Genomic DNA, 10,838 nt, shown 5'->3' on the forward strand with positions numbered 1-10,838 from the left:
GGTAGATATATAAACATTATATTCCGCATAAGGGGCATATTGTGCAGAAATAAAATTCAACTTTTACTCTATTTAATGTACAACAACTACATATTCCCTATGATGAATATTTGTCCCGTTTCTGGTCGTGGGAAGAAATACGATTACGACATAGATTATTAATATTGATGCTATTGTCTACAATAGAAAGATAGTTTCGGACGCCCCAAACTGCCTATTTTGACTATAAGTTTCAGGCTTCTGTGAAAGAGCAGTGTCACTTCCGTGCCAATCCAAACATTAAAATCATGTATGCGAACAAAAACGAGAATCCAGTATAATATATCCGAGAAACGCAGCATACGGACACTGATGCTTTAGAGGATGGATATATTCACGGCACAAAACGATATTGTTTGCATTCAGCTTAACAAAAGCTGCACAAAAAGTGCTGATTCGCCTACAATCGGGCCGAAATAGTGTATTGAAAAATAGATATATTGGGCTTATTCGCCAAAATGGTGGACAAATGAGAGAGCACGTCAATGTAAAAGCAGCCGATTCCGAAAGGCTATTTCGCGCACATTAGGCCAAGCATTGAGCGCCACATTAGAAAATGTAGCTCACTCTCAAACCAAATTCTGATCACAAAAAGCCAAGAGATATAGTGCTTATTCAAATGGCCGACATGGGTTGCATAGTCAATGCAGCGTGGCCTATATGTGATGAATAATAATAGAAAAGGATGTAATAATAATTTGTCTAAACCACCATACTCTTGTCGAAAGCATATTGACAGTGCACTTCTAATTTATTTGTCACTTGGTACACACGGACTTTGATCTGTAAAATCTGAAGATTAACATTTTAAATGCCAGTCATAATAAATATTTTGCTATAAATTATATTAAAGGACTGTAACCGGACTATAAGCGACGCGTTGGCGACGCGTTGTAGTGCGAGCATTGCTACAATATACACTCAATCGACTACTTTTTTTATTTCTCTGAAACAACAATGACATTTCGTACCATACGAGAGATATTTACAATTCGCTTATTTTCTAATAATGCATTTTATTCCATTAAGCCCGACTCAGTTGTCAACTGATGGCTTGAACATTTGTCATTGTTGCCATAACAACCTTTACCATTAATGAACAATACTATTGTGACTGCCATCGCCAAAATTACTACAAATATTGAGTAAACTGTCATCACAACCAGTACTAGTAATGTGGCCGTCAATATTGCATTACATGCGAATACTACCATTAACACCAACACTGACGAGGCACTCCGCCAACATTATCACAAATATGATCACTATAATTGTAAACAATAATACTGCTATCACTATCGTCATTATTATCATCATCAGTATCAGCATTATCATTATCGCCATCCTAGGGATCATCACTCATCATCTTTATATTTCTACCACCTTTGCCAAGAACGTTGTCGCCATCTTTACCGTCACTGCTATAGTATAAACAACCATCACTGAGACATTTGTCTCTGTGAGAACTGCCCCTCCCGTCAAAACCACAAGTTGTGCCACAGGCTCAGTGTATAGTCAGTTATAAAGCTTTCATTTGACGATTTCCAACTTATTAGACAATACTTTTATCTGTATATTTTTTTATAATGTTGGTCTCTTTTCAACTGTAGCAATTCAGTAATGCATGTCTTACAAGAACGAATTTTCTTGAAATAATTGGCTAATATATTTTGTATCAGACCATGGTAAATTTTACGTAATCAAATTTGTAATTCTGGACTTAAGTGGGCTACAATCTTTATCAACAGGGTTATTTGATTTAATGATTATTGACATGAAACTCCCTACTTGACAAAAACTCGTTGTCCACGTTGTTGCTGATGTGTCGGTCTTTTAGTTTTGTGATGGAATTTTAGTAATTCATGGTACATTTTGTGTTCTTGAAGTTATTATTTATAGTTGTTTGGATTAATCGACCTAGAAAAGCTATGGACCAAAAATAGACTTGCGTACCAGAAATTGATGATGTTAAATAGTACCACAAATAAAAGTACTATATTTACTCATATCACACCATCGATACAATTACAAATTGATGGTATGTTTATTAAACTCCCACCAGAGCGAAAACGGAGGCAAAAAGATTTATTTGTTTCTGGATTTGGTTCCCCATCCTGTACTAAATTCTCGTGGCAGCCATTTCCTTCCAGTAAACAATATGACTAGAGATTGTATATTGTTTCATACATTGCTTCAATGCGATCTGCCCAAACATACATACTGAGAATAAATATCACAGAATTAACAAATCATTGAACTACATAGTACATATACTATATTTTGAGGACATCAAGTTCTCGTTTGAATTTTGTTTAGTTTGAGCATTGGTGCACAAGAACGGGATGTAATTTCTTCTAAGATGAGAAACAATAGTACCAATCAATAAAATATGATACTCGTCTGTTACCTCAATTGAGTCACAAAGCAAACATAGACAATCTGATTGTTCCACAACATAGTTTTTTTCACTTTACATAACCAATGACAGAAACAGTGAAAAAACATGTACAAATAGTTTGTGAATAAATGAATAACTAAATCATGCTGCACACTTTCTCAGTGACATTTTAAGTATAAATAACGATTAAAGTTAATAACCTATATTTACATATTTTATTTACACCAGGCATGACCAAGATTACCTAATATGAGCATGTTTTTACCTTACCGAGGCTGACTTTAATCTAACCCCCAGTTATGTTGGTAATGTAAAGCATATCGTAACACTTTCTTGGGCAGTTTGATTTGAAAGTTTTGCCCAATATTTGGTGCAATGCATTGCTGTGTTTAAATAAAGTGGATACCCAATACTGAGAGATTTGGCCACGTATGGCATGATATATATTGAATTCTTTCTAAGTTATAAATTACACGAAACGAGCTATGGTTTATACAACATCAAAATACTTGTAAAAAAACTTCAACTTAAATTTTTCATTTGTTTTGAAAGACAGCCGTCTGCTTCAAATTCTACAACATTGGTGTTAGACATATTAACAGATACGTTCCATGTGGCCAATACACATCCAATGATTGAGTAGTTGCTGTAACCCAATTACTGTATAATAGAAAATAAATACGTCACCAGCAAATCAAAGACACACTAATTCACATGTCATATTGCCCACAGCTATATATGGTTTACGACATTAATTCTTGAAAAAGCAGCATCGATCACGGATTTCCCTCTGGTGAGTTTTAATAAACATATTATGGACTCGTTATAGTTTCGTGAAAATATTGTTCTTTTCCTACTTTTATTTGAGATAATAATTGGCGTCTCATCTATGGAAGACGGATTTGTAAATATTATTACGTACAGTTCTACATGGAAATCTGGCAATTATATTTGGGGGGTGGGGGTTCTTCATTGTTTCCATTCCTTGGGGATGGAAGCCGGTGACTGACATAGATTTTCAAAACAATGTCGTCTTTATCCATGCGTTTGTCCACTAGAACGCCGCTTCACAATATTATTTCTGCGGTTGTACTGTTTGTTTCAGAGAGCTGTTTTCTTATAGACGCATTTTTGTCCATTAGGCACTACATTTTTTTTATAATCTTCATAGAAAGAATTCAGGAAAGCCATGCTTTTGTCCAGTCCGGCTAGTTTGTCTTCCATACTGTGAAACTTTACCTGTATGTCACTGAGCTGTTCTTCATTGTTACTCGACGCCATCTTGGATGTTCCCATATAAATGTTATCTGGTCGAAATTGTGAAAAAAGCAAGATCTCCTTTGCATAATTTAATTTGGCAATATCGTGTGTTAAGCGTCCGTAGGGGTTTTTAACGCCGTAGGGAAATCGGCACCATTAAACAGTGTTCTAGGTAGTCTGGTTTTGGTTGTATTGAGTCAAGCTATCCACCAATAAATGCCACAATGCAAGTGGCTAAAATCTGTAACTACCCGGTGCTAATCACATAGAGTGATGCTGAAACGCAAGTTGAGACACACGTAAAGATGTGCGTGGTAAAGTGATTGCGGTCTGTTAGTGAGTAATTTTGAGTTTAGCTAGCATCGGGAATCAGTGCCCTCACTGCCGCTTTATGCAAGAATCGTGCTTTGACCTGACCGGAAACATACGAATACACATCGTGTTCATTCGTCACTAGGAAACACTTGGACTTTGCTTTACCTCGCAATAGATGAGGGTTGACGTGTTACGTGCTTTTACTAAATATGATGTCAGTTATTTTATTTTAAACAGACTGTAGGCAAACCGGACGCGCCATTAAACCACTAGTTATGTAAGCATTGCTACAATATATATAGCTGATTGATACATTTTTCAGAAGAAACAATGGGACGTCGTGCCATACCAAAGGTAAGTTCACAATATGGCGTCGTTTATTCAATTACAGGTGATGTTGTTGTTGTTAAAACCGATCACTCCCACCGATTCAACGTTCATTTTCTAACATTTCCGTTACCACGTATAACTAAGAGCGTGCGCATTTCTTTAGAACATCAACTTAAAAAAACAACTATTGTTCAGAGTTTCGGTGCCATATTTGTGATACATTAGAGACTTGGCATTTTCATCTGTCCAGGGGAAAAACAATATGGCGGGCGAAATATTTTTAATTGCATACAAATTGGTTACGCCATTGCAATAAGAGCCTTAGAGGAGCTCAGTACACTTGTTGACATACGCAAAACACTCTCTAGGTTTTATATTTGAATATAAGTAAATACACGAAGTTCCTTCGAGAACGAATTTTATTCCACAAAATGAAAAATTGCAGGGCTTATAGCGGCTGCTATCAACATGTTTGACTATCATCTCAAAGCTTGTCACCATTGTGGCGATCGACATCACTGTTATGACTTTTATTGCGACCATTACTTGCATTTACTACTAAAACACTGGTGTCACCGCAGTCAGTGTGTGATAAAAATACCAACTGTACACAAATGTGAATATCTTAAAATAGTCTCCTCTACTACACACAGACGATAATGATAACCATCATTGCCAGTACACTGGTACTGGCAGCTGATTTATTTAATGTCGCTAGTGCACTATTTGCACGATAACGAATTCAGCATTGCTCGTCACGGATTTTCGTGAGATTATTGGTTTGTTTCTGTCAGGCAACGACCAGAGCTTTTGCATCCAAATTGTATGTTTGATCTGCACACATAACAATTATGTACGGGAAACTTCAGATTAGCTGCGATCGGTGTAAACAAAGTGTAAATAGTGTACTATTGTCACGAGAACGGTACAGTACTGTCATGTTTGAGAGACCAAGCTGTTTAATAACGAATTGTATGGCCAGAACAACAGTGCATGTACACAGACTGTATGTACTGTGAATTGAATGTTATTTTACCTGTTATATCAGATATATTTTTTTTAGATGATGGTGCCTTTCATTATTGGAATTGTTTGTATAGTTACGTTTGTAATGATACATGTAAGCCCATTTAATTTCTTTCTTTTCTTTCTTTTATGCAACTACTTGTAAGTTAAAGTTCACTGAGAATTTTACTGTGATGTGTGCGTTATCGTTCCCCGTAATCAACTATGTGCGTGATCTCATTGACAATAGATATAAGATATTATAATATATATAGGCTTTCAATATAATTGTCCGCCATCGTTCAACTTCTAGATCAAACGAAGCCATAATAACTAGTAAATTATCACACTATAAACATACTTAATTGACTGAAAAACACCAGGTGTGTAGCAAGACTTTAACCTGCTTATCTTATATCAACTCACGAAGGTCACAAATGTTATTCTATCCTAGTCAATCGAGTATTCCGTACAGATATACCATGTCGTCACAATATGCATCACACCGATTGGCAGTTGTAAGTTCCCAACCATTTCACCATACAAATCGAAGGTAAAGCAAAGTCACCCAGATCACAATGTACCATGCAATTTCTATTTCAAATGGGAGACAATTAGACATTAAGATTCAGACAGTTTTTACCCCGTTATAACAGCTATATCAACAGCCTGTATTCTTGTTTAATCGTTAATTAGTTTTAAATGTGTTCTATATCTTTTTCCTATCCTCATCATGATTATTTCTAGTGTTCCTTCGAAAATGCATATTGACATGCATAATATAGATTAGCTTGACTTTAAGTCTTCATTCAAATGCAAACTTTGTACTTCGCCTGCCTGTATTCAACATTTTACTGAGTCTTAAATTGAAGCATCCCTACTCATATGTATGTACTGTATCGTTGAACTGCTGCATTCAACAACTTTACTTGCAAGGCTTAAATTTGAACTTCCCTTCGCATATGTGTTCTTTTTCTTTCAACTGCTGTATTTAATTTTTCATTCGTGAAGCTAAAATTTAAGCATTATTCCATAGGCCCATTAAATGTTTACTTACTCAGTTTTCTGATTCATTGGTTTAGTTTTGACACCACCTTTTCAACAATATGTTTCTTGCCGAGCACACACTCTAGCTCAAATTTAGATGAACATATCTCTACTAATCGTGTGTATTTATTGGTCAATTAAAACAACGAATTTAGAGCACTGATTTGAAGGTCCATACTAATCTAGCACATCGATGTGTCTGTTATACTGTAATGTATATCATTGGCACGTTGCGTTGACAGTCTCCCACCACGCCAAATCTGTTATTGTGAGTTACCGATAATTTCGCAGTGACACTGGTAACGAATGAACATTGACGGTAGACGCGGTAATTGTTGTGGCGAGTGTTGTTTCTTAAAATGGCACATTATGAATGTATACCCCATGATCTGCAAATTGCGCCACAAAAATTAAATTTCAGTGGATAAGACAGAGGTTTTTTTAGAAGATTACAATTTAAGCGTTTGATAAACCTCGTCAATAATGAATGTTTACATACTTGTTATATACTTCAAGCAGTAAATATACAAAGCTATTTATAGTCCATTTGTAATGTTACTGTGTAGCTGATGCTGTAATGTTAAACTTTTATATAATAATGTCTATTTAATGTACTAATAATTTTTTATAAAAAATAATATATAACAGAAATGAACCTATTGTCTGTAATTCTCATTTGCAGCACCTATCGACCATGAATCTGAAAGCGCTTTCAGCAAAAACAAATTTCCAAATATGGCGTTTCCCTGTAAACGATGCGAGCAACATAATGGCATTAAAACATCCTTCATGGAATATTACCTTGGGTGAACTAGGAAGTATGGGAATGACTAGCGCTAAAAACTCTTTATTTCGCATCAGAGGAAATATCTCAAATTACCACTTTGCTGATCACATACACATCATGATAGATGCCAAAGATGATAACGGAAGGCAACGCGTTCTTGGTGGTGATATATGGAAACCAATGATGTTAAATCCAAATCTCAAATCCAGTGTAATGGGCAAAGTAGTTGATTATGACAACGGTACATACAGTATATACTTCTTCGCTGCATGGAGTGGGGAAGCGTTCATTGATATTCAGCTTGTTCATACTCGCGATGCAGCACTGTACATTATGGACGTTTTCAGAAAAACGGAAAAAATGACGTGGCAAGGTGTCTACAGCAGAGGTGGCTTAGAAGAGACGAGTGTGTGTCACCTGCGTCGTGAAGGGACGTGGGCAAATCAATGTGAACACATGAGAAATCTACATTTTGGTAAAACGCTCATTTTGTGTGAAAAACCAGTGAATCTGACATGTGGGGACTTACAATTTTTTCATACAGCAAGTGTATCATTGGACAATAAGCAACATCTGGAAGACATGTTTAACAGGTATTTACATATGCCAGAAATATAATATACCGTCCAATGAGATAAAATTAATTGTGTACCCAAAGTGCAGTCGATAATTCATATTTAGATGACTTGTACACTATGCCGTGCGTCTGTAAGTAGTTTTCCAGTCCTAATATATATATAACATCCGCCTTCAGGGAAATTAATCATAGGACAGCTTCATAGTGGCATTGACTTATAATATTATGATTACAACAATGTTCTGCAAGTCATATGGAAAGCACTATAGTTCTGGTCTTGGTTTAACTTCGTAAATCTTGCAACAAATTATTGGAGTGGATGCTTATATATATATTATTATTTGTATTTAATATTTATTGCACCAGGTGTGTTGCAATCAATTTATTTGTATATAAACTGAAAATTGTTAGTTTATATAACTCCATGAAATCCTCCATGAAGATAGCTAAATCAGATTTATCCGAATATTCATCATTTTTTCTAGGGCCATATCAGTGGTGTGTTTGACAAAATAATATTATAATTGTGGCATAAATTCATACTTGGCATGTGTAATAAACTTAACTATGATGCCACTGTCACACGCCTAATCACAGATAAGTTCTTGCCTATTGACTTGTGAAGAGCTCGGGCTTCTAACAGACAACAACTATTTGATTAGGACTCAGGATGTTCAGGATAAAATATTTCAGGTTACAAATGCAGAGCAGGATGCGTTTACCCATGTTTAGAACTCTATACTCTATTGTTTTTTGTGAATTTGTGTTTTTGTGTTCTTGAACTGTATATCCTGTCATTAATGTTGGTTTATAATTATGATCATATTAATCCACTCGGATATTTACTTAAAAGCCGAGGCAAACGACTTGACTTGATTTGATTTGAACTTGAGATGAGAAGTATTTAGAACCGTTCCTCTTTCAAGAATATTGACCTCCTTCACTCATATTCCATTATAAACTCCACGCGAAAATTTAAGTGCGTGACAAAATGGGCAATTGGGCTTCATTGTAACCTTAATTTTGCTTTGTACAACTTTCAGCTGATTTCTATTTTCAACTATTAATCAACAGATCCTATCAGAAGATTAACGGCAACCCAAGTAATTTGATCATACATAGTGAGTAGATTACTATACATCTCTTTAGTTTATCACTTTAGTTTGCCCCGTTAAAATTACATTTTGATGGGGCTCTTCTATTAGGTTGACACGCCATTCCCGACAGTCATGTAAACAAGTAAGGTGTTTAAATTATTCTATAATACTTGGTGAACTGAGACAACTGTGAAATACATATACATTTTTCTACTTACATCATGTGGTCGTGTTATATTATATTGAATTGTACTTATCCACAGTTTAAATCTGTTAAACATACATGGGTTACCTGATCAATCACTAATCTGCGTGTTAATTTTGTAGTTTACTAATCGTATTGTTCAGAAACCGTGAGGGTTTAACGATATACATGTAAACAAAAACTGTAGTGCTACTTGTACGCTATCATTTATATGTAATGTCAAGGGAAGTAACACAATCATAACTGGTATCATGTTTTGTTTTCATGCATGTTAATTTTTCTTTTGTTTTTTATCATGCACATGCTCACAATGGTGTGCTCTTTATCAACAGACTCATCGTTCGGACTACAATCTTTATTAAGTGAAATTCCAATATGCAGTGACGGATTATATATGGATGAATTCAAGCCTACTGGTTTCTGGAACAACAACACCTGGCATTCGTTGGTTTGTCAAACTACTCGTTTTGACAGACAGTCCAGTAGAGTGTGTTTGAATGAATATAGTGAGTTATATTTTCTTGGTGACTCAACATCAAGGCAGTGGTTTATAGAGTTATATCAATTACTTGGTATTCCAAGCGATAATGTTACGTGGGATGAACATTATAAAAATACTCCGAAAAAAATCCAAAAATTCCTTTACAAGAAGACGCGGGGAAAAGCTGTCATCGACGGTATGACTCTGTTCTTTTTATTCCACCCGTTGGCCTCAACTAAACAAAATTTATCACTAGAACATTTTCCATTAGAATACGAGATTTTGGAAAATATTCAAACGTGTGACACTGTAATAGTACTTGGCACATGGGCTCATTACACACGTTGGACTGTGACTGCATTTGATGAAAGACTGCGATATATTAAACAACACTTGTATGAATATAAAAAAAGATGTCCAGGTTCAAAGATTATTATTCGTGGTTCGCATGCGCGGGAACATGATGGCTGGGAAAAGAACCTTGGCAATAGCGATTTTTTGTTGAGAGGCGTCAATGATATATTGAAAAATGTCTTTAAATCCGAGTTGTGGTTGACATTTATTGATGTTTGGGAACTTAACTATTCCTCCTTTGCGAAGCAGACTGTGCATATGCCTGAACACGTGGTAAAAGAAGAGATAAATCTTCTACTCTCAAATGTTTGCCCCGAGAAGTATTATTAACATTGATCGAGTGTAACAACAGAGTATACAGATAAGGTGTTATCATTTAAACCCTTTCAAAGATAAACACTATGCAAATATCCACGAAACGGCAGTTGTAGTCTTTTCTGCTAGTGTTTTAAAACACTAATTTGAGCAACCTTATTTTGCAATTTCGATCTTTTGTATACCTGGGGTGATGTATCAAGGTCTAAAGTAACCGTTTTATCAATTTTTGAAAAATCAAGAAAAAAGTGAAAATTTCCCTTCTCGCTACCTTAACATTGATTGAGTGTAATATTTGTTTATGTCAATAGCTTTGAAATTGACAACAGTGAAGTTAAAGTAGATAGCAGGATAACAAGTTTAATATGGAAAATAAATAATCTGTAATTTCATATTGATCATTCTTGATAGCCTAAGACCTGTCACAGACTGCGGCTATGTTAAGCAATTATCATTGACAACGCATACATTGTGTGGCTCATTTAAGCCAAATTATTTAACTCACAATATACTTCATGACTGTAAATGTGATTTAAAAAATGCGTGACGGTTTTAGAACACTACTTGATAATTCTGGTCATATTTCATACGTTTTTTTTTTCAAAATTAAACAGAATACAAACGCGAA

General features: G+C 35.3%; 1 protein-coding gene across 1 annotated transcript; it reads left to right on the forward strand.

The window, feature by feature from the left end:
* The first annotated feature begins 3,463 nt into the window (after nucleotides 1-3,463).
* LOC102805034 (NXPE family member 1-like) lies at nucleotides 3,464-10,838 on the forward strand. Its single transcript, XM_085505954.1, has 6 exons — nucleotides 3,464-3,482; nucleotides 3,822-3,886; nucleotides 5,920-5,982; nucleotides 7,077-7,774; nucleotides 8,833-8,879; nucleotides 9,393-10,838. Exons 1-6 carry the CDS (start codon nucleotides 3,464-3,466, stop codon nucleotides 10,223-10,225), a joined length of 1,725 nt encoding a protein of 574 aa, XP_085362080.1. The 3' UTR covers nucleotides 10,226-10,838.

Source organism: Saccoglossus kowalevskii, chromosome 12 (assembly GCF_978046115.1).
Source record: "Saccoglossus kowalevskii chromosome 12, keSacKowa6.1, whole genome shotgun sequence".
Classification (NCBI taxonomy): Eukaryota; Metazoa; Hemichordata; class Enteropneusta; family Harrimaniidae; genus Saccoglossus; species Saccoglossus kowalevskii.